This window comes from Macrotis lagotis, chromosome 3 (assembly GCF_037893015.1).
Source record: "Macrotis lagotis isolate mMagLag1 chromosome 3, bilby.v1.9.chrom.fasta, whole genome shotgun sequence".
NCBI classification, from domain to species: domain Eukaryota; kingdom Metazoa; phylum Chordata; class Mammalia; order Peramelemorphia; family Peramelidae; genus Macrotis; species Macrotis lagotis.
The window spans coordinates 25,329,932-25,348,840 of record NC_133660.1 but is presented as its reverse complement, the minus strand read 5'-3'; the positions used below and the strand labels follow the sequence as shown (position 1 = coordinate 25,348,840).

The window sequence follows — 18,909 nt, the reverse complement described above, 5'->3', positions numbered from 1 at the left end:
TCTCCTAAAGCTACTGAAGCTTTTCCAGACTTTTTTTCCTACCACTATTCATATAAATTTCTCATCATCTTTTTCTGTTTTCTTTTTCTACTCCAGTTCCCCTGAATTAGAAAGAATGTGCAGGATGTGTTAAACTAATAGCTGTATTTATTAAAGAAATTTCAGGATGCATAATTTTGAAATGTAAAATATAGATGTCAAAGTTAAGCTGAATGTTAGTGTTTGGGACTTAACTTTCCCCTGAGGGTCAGAGGCCCTTAAGAGGATTAAGGTTTTTCCAGGTTGAAAGCTAATTCTTGGTTTTAGTAACTCACCATTGTAGCATCATCAATGATGGAATAATTTGCCTGGTGGAGATAGTGGTGTAGGATATTGCAAAGTAAACAAGAAGGATTTTCTTGGAGAAAGCGAGCAAGTTTAGTAAGTCTGTTGTATTTGCTTCTTAGAGGAAAGTGCATACTTTTATTCTAAAAAAAAGAAAATATCAGAAAGTGGCATACAGATATGACTAAAGATCCCTCTTACAAGTAAGAATTTACTAATAATTAGATATTATGTGGGCTAATGAATTGCTGGTAAAAATGTAAGTGAAATGCACTTACTAAAATAAAACAGGCTTTACCATTTTTCACTATTAAAAAATATTCCAATAGTATATACATACCTCCAAGGCTTCTGTCATTATACATCCCATCACAGCACAAATTCTTAAGGTTCCTTCAGTTTCTAATTTGTTTAAAGATGATTTAAGTTGATCAATGGGAACAAGCCAAGCACCTACAGCAGGAGTAGCAGTACTCAAAAGGTTCAGCTGCCTAATTACAAGAAATATTACTCATTATCAGACTGTATTCACATTTCAATGATGTGTCTTTTTTGATTAGAAGTGGCCTAAAAATTAGACAGAAGTGATGGTATTCAACTGGTTGCTCTATGACAGTTACAAAGATGATTAATGGGTATTTTCTTTATAAGGCAAATGTAAAAACATGACCATATGATCATAAAGACAAAGATAAAGAGTATAATATGAGGAAATCTAACAAACAAAAGAGAGAGTGTGTCATTCTGTTCTCCTAGGAGGAAGATTTCAAGGGAGAGTGAATCAATGAGATCTTGAGCAAATCACATAACTTCTCTGGGCCTCAGTTTCCTTGTGTGTAAAATGAGAAGGCTGAACTTGATGACTTCTAAGAGCTTTTGCAGTTAGTTCTAAATCTACTATCTGATCAGGATGTGGTAGCCAACTGAGCTTTAAAGATGAGGAGGACTCAGGGTAAATTGGAAGTGAGAGCCCACACTCCAGATTTTCAGGGTATTCTCTGAAAACAAGGGAAGGATAGAGTACATAAAGGAAATAAGCGCCAATTAAGATTTGTGGGAAGAATGTGAAGGGCCTTAAAAATTAGTTTTAGGAGTTTATACCTTATTCTATGGAAGTGTAGGTGCCTTCTGAAAATTAGTTTGGTAGTACTGAGGAATGGTGTGGATGGAAGAAAGGAAGCAGGGAGCCAAGTGGTAGCTACTAGTACAGGTGAGGGATAATGAGAGTCTGACCTTGACTGGCAGCCATGTGGGCAGAAAGAAAAGATATGAATACAAGAGATGCTTTGAAGGTAGAATCAAGGGATCTGGCAATTGAATGGACATGGGAAGGTAAGGGAAAAGACAGAGATACACAATTGATTCTAAAGTCAGAACTCTGGGAGGATGAGCTTTCTAAGTGAGAAGGAAGGAAGAAGGGGAATACAAGGGTCTTCATTTAGGACATGTTGAATCTAAGTTGCCTAAGGATCTCCAGGTAGAGCTATCTCAGAGGTAGTTGAATTGATGATGATGAAATAGAGATCAAAAGAGAGATCAATGCTGTACAGATAAATTTTGAGAGTTACTTAAATAGAGATAATGCTTGAAACCAAGGGAGATGATAAGATAACTGAGGAAGTGAGGGTAAGAAAGGTAAAGGAAAGTCTATAATTTATATAACCCATAAGCAGAAAGACTCAGACAAAAGAAAAACAAGAGACAAAAAAAATTATGCTATAAAACATTGCCTAAGCAATAGTGTGATGTTTCACCTCCCACTCTGCAAAATGGCAAAGATAAAAAAAAAAAGATGGAATTCATCAATGCTGGAGGTACTAGGTGGGCAGGCAGGCACTGGTAGAACTCTTCATCCATACAACATTATGGAAAGCAATCTGGAATCATGCAAATAAAATGATTCCCTTTAACACAAAGTTTCTAAGACAAGGCTTATCCTCCAAAGCCATCACTGACAAGAAGAAAGCCTGTATAGCAAAATATATAGACAAAAGTACTTATTGTGTGATAGGAAAGAACAAGAATCAGAGTTGATGGAGAATGGCTAAACAAATTCTCATACATGAATGTAATAGCGTATTGCTGGGTAGTAAGAAATGATGACCGGGAAGAATCCAGAGAAGCCAGGAGAGACACAACCTAATGTAATGAAGCAAGTAGAATAAACAAAAACAATATCCCCTCTGATGACAATAATATAAATGAAAGACAAGATGATCAAAAGGGAAAGGTGTAAGGTCATAAAGAACCAGCATGGCCTCAAAGAAGAGACAGAAGAAGACTTGGATTTTAGTTTTTTGCAGAGGTAGGAGGTCCCATCCAGACATGGACAAGGTGGGTTTCATCATTCTATCAACTAAGTTTTTTGACAACAGGGTCTGGGTCAGTGTTGTCTTTGTATTCTCAGTTCCTAGTACTGTATGTGGCACAGGAGGAGCTTGATCAGTGATACATGACTAATATACATTCAGGTGAAGAGAACATTTTGACAACGTTTAAAAAGTGCAGAGTCCATTATTTTTTTAAAAAAAACATAAAATCGAAGTGTATGCCTAATTAAACAAATCTCCAGGCATTAATGGTATTAATGGCAAAATGGCTTTTTTCCAAGATGTCTAAAAAAAGACACTCCACTTGGTTCATGATCTCATTCTTACCGTTTAGAAGGAACTTTAAAATGAATGATTATGGACAATCACGTGTGCTTTAGTTAGTGTTGTCTACAAAATAAGAATTCAATATTTTAAAGCACAGAAATGTCTACCCAAAATTCTGGAGCAATATGAATGATAATGAAGCTCTCAAAAGTACTTTTTATCCTAAGTCCACAAAGTTCTTAAGTTCCACATAAATATAAATGGAATCCTTAATTTACTAAAAATAGTTTTAGTAGTTTTAGTAGTTTTAGTAGTTTAAATAGTTTTAGTCAAGAAGGTAGCTTAATATTCATTTTACAGATTGACAAACTGAGATCTAATGGTTAAAAAACCTAGTTGCAAGTGATTCAGGGAATCCTGGTCTTTTCTGCCATTAAGATTCACTCTTTAGACTCATGGTCAAGCACACATCAAGGTTTCTTGATGTCAGTGTGGGCATTCAAATGACACAGATTAAATCCTTCTCTATACTATTTAGCACAATGATCTACCATTAGTTTCAATCACATGCTCCCATCAATATCAATTTGGGGGCATGCACTGTCAAAATATGTTTTTAACTGATGTTATGTGTGTCTACTACTAAACTATTACAAAAATATAAAAAATACAATGATAGAAATTAAAAATGATGAAATGGAAGAAAAAATCTTATTTTCAAATATTTTTAATTTTATGAATGGCACATCAATATTTTTCGCTCCATATAAAAACTTTACAAGAAAAATTATATAAATTTCTGAAAATGAGGAGGTTGGGTAATTGTTCCTTGAGGTCTTTTCCTAGCTCAAGGACTTCAGGAGGTCTTTGACAATAGAACCCTTTGATTCCACAGTAAATCCCAAGTATTTCAATTCAGACCAAGTAAAGAAATCAAATATTAAAATTAAAATTTTCTTTATGTTTTTAGGAAAAACAATGTACACACAAGTTCTAATACGCTCTTCCCATACTCCACATCATGAGGACTTGCCCAGATTATCACAGGAACATACATTTTAAGAAATATATAAAACTGATGAATTAAGAACAAGTGTGAAACAGAATTGACGTGTCAAAATGAATTCATTTTTATAGACTTACCTAGAAAAGGTATGTGCAGGTGATCTCACATTTGTTGGAGCAGCAAAACTAAACCAAATTTCTTTGATAGTCAACTTCATGCTGCAGGAATCTGGTGGGGGAGGCATTAGAGGGAGATCTTTTTTCAAATCATCTGATTCAACTCCTTCATCCTACATACACACATGTGAAAAATCACAAATCAACATGAATTAATTATTCTGTAGACCTGTGACAAATCATAAGACTTTCAGCAATTGTATCTCTCCTCTGCCCTCAGGTAGCCTGTGCATTATTTTCATGACCATTTTACCAATGAGTCAAGTGAAGTCCAGTCATAGTCATGGCACAAGGACCAAAACAAAGGTCTTCCTACGCTCCAGCGAATTCTTTTTTTAACTGTGACAACAAAACAATACCCATAACTAAGACTTTTCAGTGTCCTAATTTCTGACTCAAAATTCCATAGCCTCCACCACTGAGATTGTGTTGATTGGGTATTTAGATTCTCTAAAACATGATAGTAAGAGATATTTTCTTCAATATATGATCTTGCAATAGTTATTCTCTAGAATAACCTTTTGATTCTGAAGAATGCCATTCCCAGAGAGGTGAAGTAATTTACCCAAGGTAATTTGTATTATTATAGAACGGAAGAGAGAAGCCAGATAAATGTAACCCAAAGAAAAGAAGGGGGTTGAAAAACTCATTTCTCAAAAACATTATGAAATGAAATAACTGCATCATTTACTGCAATATTTTTTAAATCTTTTTAAGATTGGAAGAAAAAGGAATCATCTAGAATATATGTTTTTAATCAATCAAATAGATGAAACCTCTGCAACAATGAAGGACATACTAAATTCAGGTGAGTGTGACAGATTCTGTCTCTCTTTTTAAAAAATTTTTTAAATTTATTTAAGGCAATGGGGTTAAGTGACTTGCCCAAGGTCACACAGCTAGGCATTTATTAAGTGTTTGAGGTCGAATTTGAACTCACATCTTTCTGACTCCAGGGCCAGTGCCACCTAGCTGCCCAGTTTTTCTATCTCTTAAAGAATGCAAAAGGCTAACAGAACAGACTTTGAAAAGGACATGGAGAAAATGCACTTTTTTTGGTTTATTAATAATTTTTTTTTAAAGTATTAGTCCATCAATTGGGGACTAGCTAAACAAACTATAGTACAAAAATGTACCATGTTACTGGGCTATAAGGAGAAATAAAAATGAATATAGAGGTGCACAGAAAAATTTATATGAAGTGATGCAAAATGAAACAAAAAGCAGGACAACATAATTATAACTATATAAATATAATAACAATAAAACAATCAAAACTGAAAGCATAATAAAGAACAAGCTTGACCACAAGGAAGAGAGGGAAGTCACCTCCTCACTTTTTCCTCCCTACTTCTTTGCACAAATCTGGGCCTGGGGGTCAATTAGGCTACTCAGACAACCAGATTTTTCTTTATATTGAATTTGCTGAATTGTGCCTTTTCCCTTCCTGTTCCATTCTTTGTTATAAGGAATAGTTCTCTAGGAGTAAGGAAGACTATGTTGGGAACTACAGATAATATAAAAAGAAGGGATATCAATAAAAATTTAAAATTATAATTGTTTTAAAAGGCCTAGATTTTTAAAAGTGCCTACAGATTATCTGATTGTTTTGATTTTACTTTGTTAAAATGTTTACCATGACATGTTAAAGGTTGCATGTACAACTCTATTCCTTATTCTGCATATTTTTATTTGGTTTTCTGATTTCAATGTGGATTAACAAAAAGTTTTTAATTCTATGCAGGAAAAGAAAAGATGCATGACCTATAGTTTATTTTATCATACTGACCTATTCAAAGCTCCATTCCTAAAATGTGACCCAAAACAGTTTCAGAACTTAAAAGATATAATCTCATAGTAAACTTCAAGAAATCTAAACCCCACAAAAACCTTTTATTCTCCAGTATTAAAAACAAAGCTTAATTTTTCTTAGTTTCTCATCTTGAGCCTTTGTTCAACTGAGTGCTTATAATATTCAAGATGTGAGAAATTCGAAGATTGAAAAGCCACAGTCCATCACCCATGAAGTTGACAAATGAAGTTTTCAAAAAACATTGACATCAATAATTTAATTAGCTATGATAAACTTTTAAAGTAAAGCAAGCAAATATGCTCCAGAAACTGAATCACCAACCTGTTCATCTGAAATAGAATTTCCATTGATGTCTGAGGAAGGACTTATTCGGTCACAAGGAAGATTATCATCAGACACGTCAGTGTTGTAACCACTGCCAGTTGGGGAATCAGAAGAATTGTTGGATGTCAATAGTCCACCCCTCTCTGTGGCATTAGTTTTACCCATAATTCCAATAGTATTATATAAAATAGCACCAGACTGTCTTCCTCCTATAAAGGCAGATATTCATTTATTAAACCAGGAACAGAAAAATGTTTCACTGCTATCCTCTGAAACATTTGTGTCAATTCTTGAATAAAGGGAATTGTTTTTCAAACATTTTCTCTACCAAAAAGTCATGTTTGTATAAAAAAAATCTGTAGGAGTTGCTGCACTATGAAGAAATCAGAGTTTATATTATCAGTATTATTTATAACTAAAATTAAAAGCTTCATGAAGATTAAACTTTGCTCTTTTTTAAAAACATCTACAACATACCCATATCCACTCTCCCTGTCCTAAGTCTTCTCACTATATAGTTGTCTCCTAGACTGAAATGTATTCTCTCTTCATCTTTGCCTTTGGAAATCAGCAGGATTCCTGATCCAGGTTCATGGGTGTTCATCATATCTACCTTCCTAAAAGTGTCTTGTATTTATTTTATATAAATCCTGTGTGTAACTATAGCTCAGGGGTCAGAAAACTATGGGCCAAGTGCCAAATCCTGCCTGCAATACAATTTTATTTAAAAATATAAAATCCATTCTTAGCTGTGTATAAAGTAAGTGACAGCTGCATCTGGTCCTTGGGCTGCAGTTTGCCAACTCCAGAGAAAGAGATCTTTGTGGTTTTCTGATAGAATGCAAATTCCCTTGATGGCACAGATTTTGTCTTTGTATCACAAATCCTGTCTTTTTTATATTTTCTTGCTTCTCTAAAATCCTAGCTCAAACTCAACTTTCTTTATGAAAAGCCTCCCCTGGCTCCTGTTCCCTATACCCTGGCACCTCCTCGTCCCTCTTTACCCAAAAAGAAGTATATAAATGCCTTGGGTTACCAACCCCTTCTTTTTCTACTTTGTCTCCCCAATGAGACAACAGCTGTCAGTGGGGGCTTCAGAAAGGTTAGTTCTCTAGGTAACTCTACCTACCCAGGTGAGGCTTACCTTTTATGGTCAGGTTTTCCAGGCCACACTCAAACATAATCCAGCCCCACTTTTCTTGGCTTGGGCCAACTCGAGTGACATCAGGAATGGCCTGATGATCAGTTTCATCCACAAAAGTAAATTCATCCAACTCTTCAAGAGTAAATAAAACCTTTGACTTCTCAAAGGGAATAGCAGTAATGGCACAAGTCCCATTATCTATTTCCAAAAGAAAGTAAACAATAACAACTCTCATGGGCAATTTAAACTATTATGAGCAATTTTAACTATGGACAGATTGAAACTACAAAACAAAAAGACAGCATGTATCTCATTGACATATAACTTTTGAAATTCCAAAATATTCTTTTAGTTTGTTTGTTTGTTTTGCAAGGCAATTGGTTAAGTGACTTCCCAAGGTCACATGGCCAGGTAATTATTAAGTGTCTGAAGCCAGATTTGAAGCCAGATTTGAACCCAGGTTCTCCTGACTCCAGGGCCGGATAGAGCATCCACCCTGACACACAGCTGCCTCCAAAATATTCTTTAGTTAAATAAATATGTGGATAGATTTTGTCTTTTTTGAAGAAGAAGAAGAAGAAGAAGAAGACAATCTGTGAAGGAGGATATAACTCTTCAAAGGCAATTTGACTGAATTCAGCTCTGGAAGGAAGACTATCCTAAAAATGGAGAATTAAAAACTGATAGGGAAAAAAAAATGAAGACAGTTAATTTAGCTTGGGAGGTATTCATAATGAAGATCCATTTGCTCATTACCATGTAGACAAAACAAAGTAAAACAAAACCCATTTACCACTCAGTCTTCCCACTTGTGAAAAAAAAAATTATTCTAAGACTCTACCAGAAAATCACCACATTGTAAACTGATGTGTCAAGATGTGTCTTAGAAAGTTACCTGCTTCGAAGTTCTCTGTAAATAATTACGGCTCTATCTTGGTTATGAGACACAAGATTTTGGAAGTTAGTTCAGGCACAGATCATGTAGAATATTTTAAAGAGGCAGCAGCAGCAGCACTTTTCATGAAACCAAAAGCCAATAAAAATAAGCAAGAGGAGTAAACCATGTGCTACAGCTCCACACAAAGGATAGACTATCACTAAAGAGAAAACGCATCATTTGGATGACATGAAACTGGAATAATATTTGCCTGAACTTTAAAAATTAATAAATCTAGAATAAGGAGACATCCATAAACTGCAGAAGGGTGAAGCCAGCCTGGATACCTTAAGGTAATGAAATCTCTATGTGCTGTGAGAAATGATGAAAATGAATAAAGAGCCAGGAAATCATCCTGGGAACTAATGTAGTGAAACCAGCAGGAACAGAAAACAATATACACTAGCACTGCAGCAACATAAATGGAAAGACTGACCAAAAGAAACCAACCCCAAAAACAATACAACAGAAGTTAATGCTGCAAAATGATAAAGAACCAGTATGCCCCCCTCAAAGGGGAAAAAAAAGGAGAAGAGAATCCTCTCCATTTTCACCCCCAGTTCGCTCATCTCTTTTGAAGAGGAGGGTGAGAGGTCCACAGATGTGAATATTGCATAGATTTTTCAGGTTTTTTTTTTGATATATTGACTGGTACAAGAAGAAATTTAAGTGATGTAAAAACAAAAGATGACAGTAAATTTTTTTTTAAAAAAAAGAATGCTGTGAGAGGAGTTCTGGTTAAGATGGTGATCTTGAGTACAGACCTGACTAGGTCACTCCCCCTCTTCACTAGAGTCCAGTGATTTCCTATGGGCTCTAGGATCAGATGGAAACCCCTTTGTTTGGCTTTTAAAGCCCTTCATGGGGAAGCTAGGGGGCACAGTGGATAGAGTACCCACCCTAGAGTCAGGAGGACCTGAGTTCAAACCTGACCTTAGACAATAACTGCCTAACTGTGACCTTAGGCAAGTCACTTAACCTACTTAACCCTTGCAAAAAAAAATCTTTTAAATAGATAGATAGATAGATAGATAGATGAAAATAAAGCCCTTCACCATCTGGCTCCAACCTGCCTTTCCAGTCATATCAGATCCTGCTCCCCTCCCACACTCTACAGTTGGCTCTTGCTTCACTACACAAGTGATCTCAGCACTGTATCATTAGTACTGATTATACAAACATATTCTCACTTCATTTTCAGAAAGACTCTAGGGGTGGCTAGGTGGAGCAGTGGATAGAGCACTGGCCTTGGAGTCAGGAGTACCTGAGTTCAAATCCAGCCTCAGACACTTAATAATTACCTAGCTGTGTGGCCTTGGGCAAACTACTTAACCCCATTGCCTTGAAAAAAAAATCTAAAAAAAAAAAAGAAGACTGGAAATGAGGCTGTTTTAGAAAAAAGGGAACTGGGGTTCAGAGGCAAGGTCAACATCTGGTTCTTCAATCTTCAGCTAGTTCTGGGGAGGGATGGTTAGAATCTGGACAAAACTCTTAAACACACTTTAACTTCCTAGGGAAAGGTGGCTAGCAATGTCTCTTGTAACCTGTGGTTACTTCTCTACTTTGTTTCTTTTCTCCAATGTGTTCAACATGAGGGAATAGAAAGCATAAATGGTCAACTTCATGCCCTTGCTTCTTCTAAAGAGAGCAAATACTTAATTAACATCAAGAGACATTCAGGAGCTAAGTAAATAGGAAGTCTTATTTCTCGTCCTTCTGGAATATGAGCAACATATAGTTAAATATATTAGTATAGGACTCTTTCATGTGAGCTGATTCAAGGGATCACACTGTAGAAGAGAAACAAAGTGTCTTCTGAGCAAACCTGTGATTTCATTCATATTGGGGAACTCCCAAATGGGACATTCTCTCCACTGAAACTGATCTGCCCTGTCACATGTGGTCTTGGAGAGTGGTCCGGCATCCTGAGAGGTCTGGGATTGGTCCAGGGCTGCTGAGCAGTGGGGCAGCAAATGCTTTTTTCAAAGATAATCCTACCTGTTGTATCGAGGCCCCTAAGCTGTCCATGTACTCTATGGATGTTTAACTTGGCAGCAATTTCTTTGCCTTTTTCTGCTCCAGCATTTGATCGCAGAGAGCCAGAGGACTGAGGCTGCATTTTGCTGGCATGAACATATCTTTCCAAGTTTGATGTCCTGCCAGGTTCTGTAGTGTTTGGCGTTTCTTCAACCACACCTCTTATCAAGAGAAGGAAAGGAGTATTACTATCCATGTAGAAGACACTCGATTATTAACATCCCAAATGCTTAAGGGTTCATACAGAAAATAAGTGATTTCTGGCCAACTGCTTTGACAACTAATTTACTTTTATATGCTAGATATTATGAAACATAAATTTTATTTTTCAGGAACATGCGAAAGCATTTATTATTTTTAATTTTTTAAAGGTTCAGGAAGGTGGAGGAAGAAAATAGCATTCTTGTTTAAAACTGTTTAAAAATGCTGTTTAAACATTTGTTTAAAAAATAGTTAAAAAAAACATTCTTTATACCTATTCATACGAACTTGTGTAGCAATTCTATCAAAACACAACGCCACAAGGGAAACGTGAGTCACACTTCTCCCAGAAGCTGTAGGAGATTCTTCTACTGATGCTTGCAATAAACACAGGTTTACCTAAAATAAAAAGTGTCCCAGACAAATGTTAGGAACATTAGTTGAATTAACAAAAATAAAAAATTAGTATAATTTTTTGAAATTCTGACAAACTCCACATTTATCCTTGAACTTCAAAGTGTGTAAGATTAATGAAGTTTGTATAGAAGTAGTGTTAAATGACAAGTATGAAAATGCAAAATTTCAAAAGTAAAATAATTATACAATCCAATTAAAAATGGTAGAAGTCTTGATTTGAGTATTTGACTAGACATTGTCATTGTAAAGTCAGAGTCATTTTAGTTCTATTTTACATTCCCACTGTGTCTTTAAAGAGAAGTGAAAAATTTAGCATTATGTAAAAGGAACCTAAATCATCCATCAAACTCCAACAGTTCAGAAACCCAGTGAATAAAAATGAAATTCTTCTTCAGAATAGCCTCCCACAAAGACCCCTGAATTGATTACCTTGGGTATGCTAACATTGGCCTGAAGACCTTTAATGGTTACATTATCTTGCTTGGACACAAGATTTGTCTGTGCTTGCCCTTGGTTGGCTCGTCCTGTGGTTTGGGGCTCAGTTTTTGTTCCTCTAATATCCTGCTTGGAGGATAACTGAAAAGAAGAAAATGGTGATGACTTGTTTACCAGTATTCACACTTTTATCAACATCTCTTTCTCATCATGTCTGCAAGGTCATTTCAGCTCAATAGACAAGTGACTCAACTTCCGAGGCTCAGAATCTCAGTTCTAGCTGGTGCCCCAGATCTGTAGCCTTCACATACAAATTCAATTTGTCAGAAAGGAAACTAGTAAAGTGATCTGAAAACGAAGGAACTCAATGGCTAAAGATGGTTGAATGGATAGATGGACAAACAACTTTCAGGATCACTACTATACAACCTCCAGGAAAAGACTTAACTTTACAGAAGGATCAAGAATCTTCTGATAATTCACTTGATGAAGCACATAAAACAAAGTATCTGGTACTTTCTAATCATTTAGTGGATAGCTGGGTGGTGTTCTGAATAGATTGCTGGGTCTGGAGTCAGGAAGCCCTGAATTCAGACACTTACTCGCTATGTGACTCAGGGCAAGTCATTTAACTCTATCTGGTTCAGTTTCCTCATCTGTAAAATCAGCTGGAGAAGGAATGGCAAACTACTCCAGCATCTTTGCCAAGAAATCCTAAATGGGGTCACAGAGAGTCAGAGATAACTGAACAACAACCACCACAACCACCACCACCAAAAGCATTTAATAAATGTACCATAACTGAATGACTCACTGAAATTATCCTAACTCCCCATATACTTGCAATGACTAAGGCAAGGCACAAGATTCACCCTATTTTTTTGAAGAATAAAAATGATCCACTTGAGTGGTCCATTTGTTCTTTCTCACTCGTTTTTCTATCATGTTTTTATGATCAAATGTCAAAATAATAACAATAATGATGATAATTAAGAAGAATGATTCAACAATTATACTTTCAGATTTGTAAAATGCTTTACACAGAGTGTTAATCCACTAGATCTTTTTTAAAAAACCCATAAGGTAGGTGGATCATTATCTCCATTTTACAGAATCTGAGACTCAGGACCAGTGATCTAATGAGTACCAGAATTCTACCCAGCAGATCCAGGCCAGTCTATGCTGTACAGAACTGGAGAGCTGTGGGAGTCTAAGGGAAGTGCAGTGACTTGCCCAGAGTCACACAAATCAATGAATGGTCTCGTGAAGGAGGTGACACTGGATCTAAACCATGACAGCGAGCAAAGAGTTGGTTCTATGAGACAAAAGGAGAAAAGACATTCTGAGTATGCAGGAGAGCTAGGCTGCCTAGTGACGAATATGGAGAGAAGCTGGATCTGTGGCTCATGGATATAGGCAACTTTCAGTCAATCCGCTTGCACTTCAGTATCTCCTAGCAGGCAGGGTCTCTTAAGAGGACAGAGCCAGGTCCTCTGGGCCCCCAAACCAGCCCTTCTGCTCACACTCTCTCTTCTCTCTTGCTCCCCTGACTCTCATGCCCCCAGAGGCTGCTGTATTGCCACTGCAAATGAACCACTAACCAAGAAGGCACAAAACTCTCATCCATCGGGCCAAGTCCTTCTCCTGTATCAGAGCACCCAGTTCCACAACACCTGAAAGCTTATTCAACAAATTCTCATTCCTACTATCTGGATCAGGGCTACTGTGCACCTCCTTAGAAAGACAGGGGGCACATATGAAGCTGGGCAGCTCACCTGCCAAGATGGTCCTGAGGACTCAGTGCCTCTGAAACCCCAACCATTCTGAATTGATCATCCTAGGATCTGGAGATAAGAATAGATGAACAGTCCAGAAAGGACCTTAAGCTGATTCTACTTGAAGGAAACCTGCTTTCCCTCTCTGTTCCACAATATAATCTCTACGTCAAGCAAGGTTCTCCTAGAAATGCTGGAAATGAACCAGAGATCTAGAATAAGGATCTCTATAGGAACTCTAGTGTCTAAAAATTAATTTTATAATGTGGATTACATGGCTGGAACCACTAAGTAAAACACATATTTTGTTCTAAAAGATGTAAGTCAAGGTAATTTTTTTTAAATAAAAGAAGGCTAGACTACATAAAAGCAGAGGATCACTCTCAGAAGTCCTTGGCTTTGATGAAGCATTTGGAATTATAAACTTATTTTAGCAACTGAACTAAAATAAAACTTTATGATTTTAAATGTCTTTGGTTGCTTTATTAATCCTCATTACCAATTAGGCACATCTGCTTTTATGAGTACAAGATAAAACAAATTTTTTTTCCAAATAATAGGAAAGTTCCAAAAATACCATATTTTACTGTTTGAATATATTATAGTTTCTATAAGTGGAAATCCTTCTTCAAACCAAGTCCCCGGTCATGTTAACACAGACCCCCTTAACTATTCTGCCTCCAGGCCTCTTCCCTGGTTGTCCTCCAAGGCTCCCCCCTCTTCAAGTCCTCACCTCCTGGCTTCCCTGGCTTCCTTCAGCTTGAGCTTTTGTCTCACTGTTTTCAGGAAGCCTTTCTTGATCACCCTAAAAGCCAGTGCCTTCCTTCTGCTATCTTTCTCTTCTTTACATCTTTTTCTGTGCATAGTTGGTTTCCTCTAGTCTTCCCCACTATATGTAAGCACTGTGAGGACAGGCACTGCCTTTGACCTTTCCTTTTGTCCCCTGTGCTTCCCACAGTGCCCAGCCATAGGAGATACACTTAGTTTGTTGAGTGACTGAGAGAGAGAGGATCTTACATTTTCAGAGAAGGTTGTCTTGCTATTCTGTACAGCTTCCCTCAGAACCTTTGCATGAAGATGATCCACAATTGAAGCTGGGTGCCGAGTACTAGTCCAGTGAACCATCGCTTCAATGTATCTGCAGAAAGGAAAACAAATACAGCCAGTAAAAAAGGAACCAACAAGAAGATGACAACCTTCTGATCTGAGTCTGATCTGAAACAGTGTGACTTGGCTCATGAGGTACGGCTCTCCTTGCCACAGGCTTTCCCCAAGAAATACAATTCCAGGTTCAGGTATCTTCTTTCCACCTACACTAAGAAGATAATTCCCTAGTCTCTTACCTGCCTAATTTTTATTATTACACACCCAAGCCTTCAAAGTGACTTTCTCTTTGAGAGCGCTCACTCCAGCCCTCTCTCACCTCCATCTTTGTGCAGCAATTTCATTAGTTTAAATAATTTCTAAGGCAATTTTATGGTACTATTTAATTATATGGCATCATCATTTTCTCATCTATTATCCCCAAGGAAAACTTTCTCTGAGGAGTTAATACACTATGAAAGAAAGTTCCTAACAATTCTAGATTCATCAACTTAGGAATATGTGAGCCACATTCTGCAGTCTTATTGTTGGAAATCTACAAAAACAAAATGAGTACAATTCTACCTTCTACACAGTAGGGGCTACAGCAGCAGTGCTTCTGTGAGTTGGAAAATCCTGGTAAGGGCTTTTGGCCCTCCCTTCATACCAGGAAAAGAAGTCTGAATTATCATGGTGTGTGGATATTATACAACATGTTGCACATTATGTATTTCTGAGTTTCTAAACTTTTTTTCTATGTCATCTGATGTGTTTCTGTGTCATCTTTAAATGTTTTCTGTGACTTCTGAAAAACTCTCCCCAAAATTCCCACTTAATTTATTATGCCAACTTGTGACACTGAAATCACAATGGATAAAGCTTTGATGTGGAAGGATACCTGTAGCTTCTAATTTGAACATTTCTCCACAGCTTTCCTTCAACTATCCAAAGTTCATAACCTTTGCCCTCACCATGCCATTTTGCTTTGCATCATCCTTATCTGGGACTAGCCTGGAGTTCTTCTTTGAGGGGGAGAATACAGCCCCAGCTTCTAGCACCAACCCTTGACCATAGTAGTTACATGATAAATATTTGTGGAATTTAAATTTCCTTTCCATACTACAATTCTGCTATTTAGATCCTTTGAAGAGGTTATTATAAATGTTCGTTTACAGAAGCAATATTTGATCATTGAAAAGATGTGCTTTCAAAGAAACTACCTGTCTAAGGCTTCAGCTACGAGGGGAGTCAAAACAACATCTACAGTTCCTTTCACTTCTACAATGGCAGTTGTCCTGGTCTGAGAAACCGGTTGATCCAAGGTCCACTCCTCTGTTAATGTTTCATCATCCGTGTTATCCATGACTTTCTTTTCCAAGGGGGTGTATGGAGCACTATAGAAATCAAACCAAGTAAGGATTTAACTTTCTTTAAACTCTGAAATAACAATTTCAAATAGCAATATTTTTATGAGAAAAATATTTTATTGATTCTAAAAATCTACAGAAAGACACTTTGTAAGTGTGTGAGTCTATGAGTCTAAAATTCACTTAAATTAGTTTTCTTAAGCAATTAAGTGGATATGAGAATGACTAGAAGTCCTTCATAAATATACTGTGAAATTAAAAGGCTACTGAGTCAATCACAGATGGTTGGCAGATTGAACATGAAGAGTAAGAAGCAAAACTAGATTTGGTAGAAATCCTTCCAAGATATTATTAAGATCTTATTTATTCAAATACTAAATTCACAATGCCAAATTATCCTATATAAAACTTTCTATCAAATCATAAACCATCAAATAAGATGATATATGCCATACATTTTGCAAGCCTTGAATAGCTACATAACTATTAACTAACATACATGTGTAATAAAAATTTTGCTGTTACTGTTTTTAGTTTTGGTTGAAGAAGTGCTATCAATAAGAGGTTGATGATTCCAACATTGTTGTGCCTCAGTTTCTTGTGTTTCTATTTAATTAAGGTAAATTGAATTCAGGAAAGACAAATTTTATGGAAAAAAAAATCCAAGTTTAATGTTAAAAGGATGAGAGACCAATTTTACTCACTTTGAAGTCGTCCCTGTGAGTTGCATGCCTCTGTCTAGTAAAGAATTAGCTGTCAGGCCTTGTTTGATGACCTAGACAAGTACAAAACAATCTTTAAAAGTTTAACATGAACTATTTCTTCAAGTCTCTTACGACATTTTGTTAGTCCTCAATAATTCACACAAATGGAAGAAAATAGGCTGTAAAATGAGAAGGCTAGACCCTATTGCCTCTGAGGTCCTCTGTAGTTACAGAAAAATGATCCTAAGGATCCTAGCAGACATAAAGATGAAACATATTCTGCATACATTCTTTCAATTATTTTTCTATGAAAAGCACATCTTTGGCCAGCTAGGTGGTGCAGTGGATAAAGCACCGGCACTGGCATGGGGTAGTGGAAAGAATGATGGATTTGGAGCAAATAAGAGCTATGATTTACACCTCAATCACTAAAAAAATATGTCAAGCTCTTATTTGTAGCATCTGCTGATGTCCAACATATAAATGCTCACCCTGAAAATGGAACAGGGTTACAAGAACCAGTTGAGTAACTAATTTTTGAGGGTATGATTGATCTGTGATATGATCCTGTTACAGACAGATCAACCAAAAAACAACCCATAAGATCTATAGCTTTCACTTCCCCAAAATTATATATTTAAATTGTACATTTAAAATATTCTAATATTCCTATATTCAAAAAAAAAATCAAGTTGCTGCTGCTCTCCTTCCTCTTCTACCTCCCTCTGTCCAAGATCTATACCAAGGCATACCTTGAAAGTTGGGACAGAGAGGTGTTCAAAAGAAGATGAGCTTTCTTCACTGGTTGGTGTATCCAGATCCAATGGTCGGTGCAATGATGATTTTGAGGTTCTTTTGTTTGTGGGGTGCTTAACTAACCAATTAATCACCTGGAATTGAGTAAGGTAGGTCTGATAACAACTCATGACAGGCTGTTGAGAAGTGATCTGCTCCCTCTCGATGATTTTCTCACCTTCTGTCATATACAGATGTTCTCCAAGCTCGTCATCACCACCGAGTGCTGAAACAAAAGAAGCCTGGGAAGGATGAGTTTTGATGGGCAGAGTCTGTGCATCCTGAATGTTTTCTCCATGGCCAGAAAGTGGTCCTTCAACACTGTGATAGATGGAACCCCTGCTATAATCAATTTGCTGGGTCTGTTTTTTCTTTTTTTTCCGCCCAGGATAAGTTCCTGGGCCTTCATCGCTGCTTATTGGTTCAAATTCCTCAGCTGCAGAAAAATAGGCTTCACTATCAGCCATTGACATGCTGGAATCCATTGAGCGGTATTGATGGAATGAGTTGGAATCTGCTGATGGTGTGTATGGGAAGGATCCAAAGCTCCTCCTCTGCTTGGGGGAATCCAACACATTCTCATCACTCCGGGAGACATCACTGCTGAACTGCACACCGACTGTCACGGGCTGCTTGTCGCCATAGAATGCCGCTGTCAGACTTTTGGTGCTTCCAAGCCTTGTGGAACAAACAGATGCCTGTCGCTTCAAGGGGGACCTAAGGGGAGACTGAACTCCAGACTTATCCTGAGTATTAGGAGAAACAGGACTATTTCCTGAATCTTCTGGAGGAATGCTACAACAGAAAACAAATTTAGGATTAGACCTGTGCTCACATTAGGCAAACCAGATGAAGCTTTTAAGAATTTATTAGTTAAAAGGGGGGGGGGGGAGAAAATCAGTGCTTGTCAATTTTAAAAAAAAATTAAATTATTTTAATTTGAAAAAATGAATTTATGAGTTGTTTTCTAGCATTCATATCTCAAATAAAAATCTGCTCTAATCAAAGTCATAATTAACCTTTGATAATGGCTCTATTTTTTTCTTTTTCAAAGACAGTTTTCATTCATCCTTCTACATTTTCTTACCTCTCTCCTTTCCCTCCCTCCTCCCCACAGCAGCAAGCAATCTGATATAGGTACATGTACAATTGTGTTTAACATATTTCCATATTAGAAATGTTGTGAAAAAAGAATTAGAACTAAAGGAAAAAACATAAGAAAGAAAAAATATAAAAGTTTTAAAAAATAAATGTAGTCTGCTTTGGTCTGCATTCAGACTCTACAGCTTTTTCTCTGGATGTGGATGGCATTGTCCATCCCAAGTCTTTTAGGACTGTCCTTGATCACTGAACTGCTAAGATCTGAATCTATCCCAGTTGACCATCTCACAATGATGCTGCTGATGTGTACTATGTTCTCCTGGTTCTGATCACTTCACTCAGTATCAGGTCAAGTAATTCTTCCCATGCTTCTCTCAAGTCCAGAAACTCATAATTTCTTACAGAACAGTAATACTTAATGACAATTATACATCACAATTTGCTCAGCCATTTCCCATTGATGGGAATTTCTAATTCTTTGCACTACAAAAGAACTGCTATAAAGATTTTTGTACATGTGGTATTTTTCCCATTTTTTATGATCATTTGGAATACAGACCTTGGGGTAGTATTGCTGAGTCAAATGGTATGCAGTTTGGGCACAGTTCTGGATTGCTCTCTAGAATGGTTGGATCACTTCGCAACACCAACAGTGCATTGGTGTCCCAGTTTT

At 36.9% G+C, this 18,909-nt stretch overlaps 1 protein-coding gene across 9 annotated transcripts in view; it reads right to left on the bottom strand.

Moving 5' to 3' along the window:
* Positions 1–18,909, bottom strand: part of BLTP1 (bridge-like lipid transfer protein family member 1) — a 220,707-nt gene that overhangs the window by 111,275 nt on the left and 90,523 nt on the right. For all 9 annotated transcript variants that reach the window (XM_074228344.1, XM_074228349.1, XM_074228350.1 and 6 more), the window contains 12 exons: positions 17,093–17,930; positions 16,341–16,411; positions 15,490–15,663; positions 14,204–14,324; positions 11,406–11,552; positions 10,834–10,958; positions 10,320–10,519; positions 7,385–7,582; positions 6,238–6,449; positions 4,065–4,216; positions 665–815; positions 315–467 (listed from right to left, as the gene is read on the bottom strand). In XM_074228344.1, the coding sequence (XP_074084445.1) occupies positions 315–467; positions 665–815; positions 4,065–4,216; positions 6,238–6,449; positions 7,385–7,582; positions 10,320–10,519; positions 10,834–10,958; positions 11,406–11,552; positions 14,204–14,324; positions 15,490–15,663; positions 16,341–16,411; positions 17,093–17,930 (2,542 nt within the window). The remainder of the gene's footprint in view (positions 1–314; positions 468–664; positions 816–4,064; positions 4,217–6,237; positions 6,450–7,384; positions 7,583–10,319; positions 10,520–10,833; positions 10,959–11,405; positions 11,553–14,203; positions 14,325–15,489; positions 15,664–16,340; positions 16,412–17,092; positions 17,931–18,909) is intronic.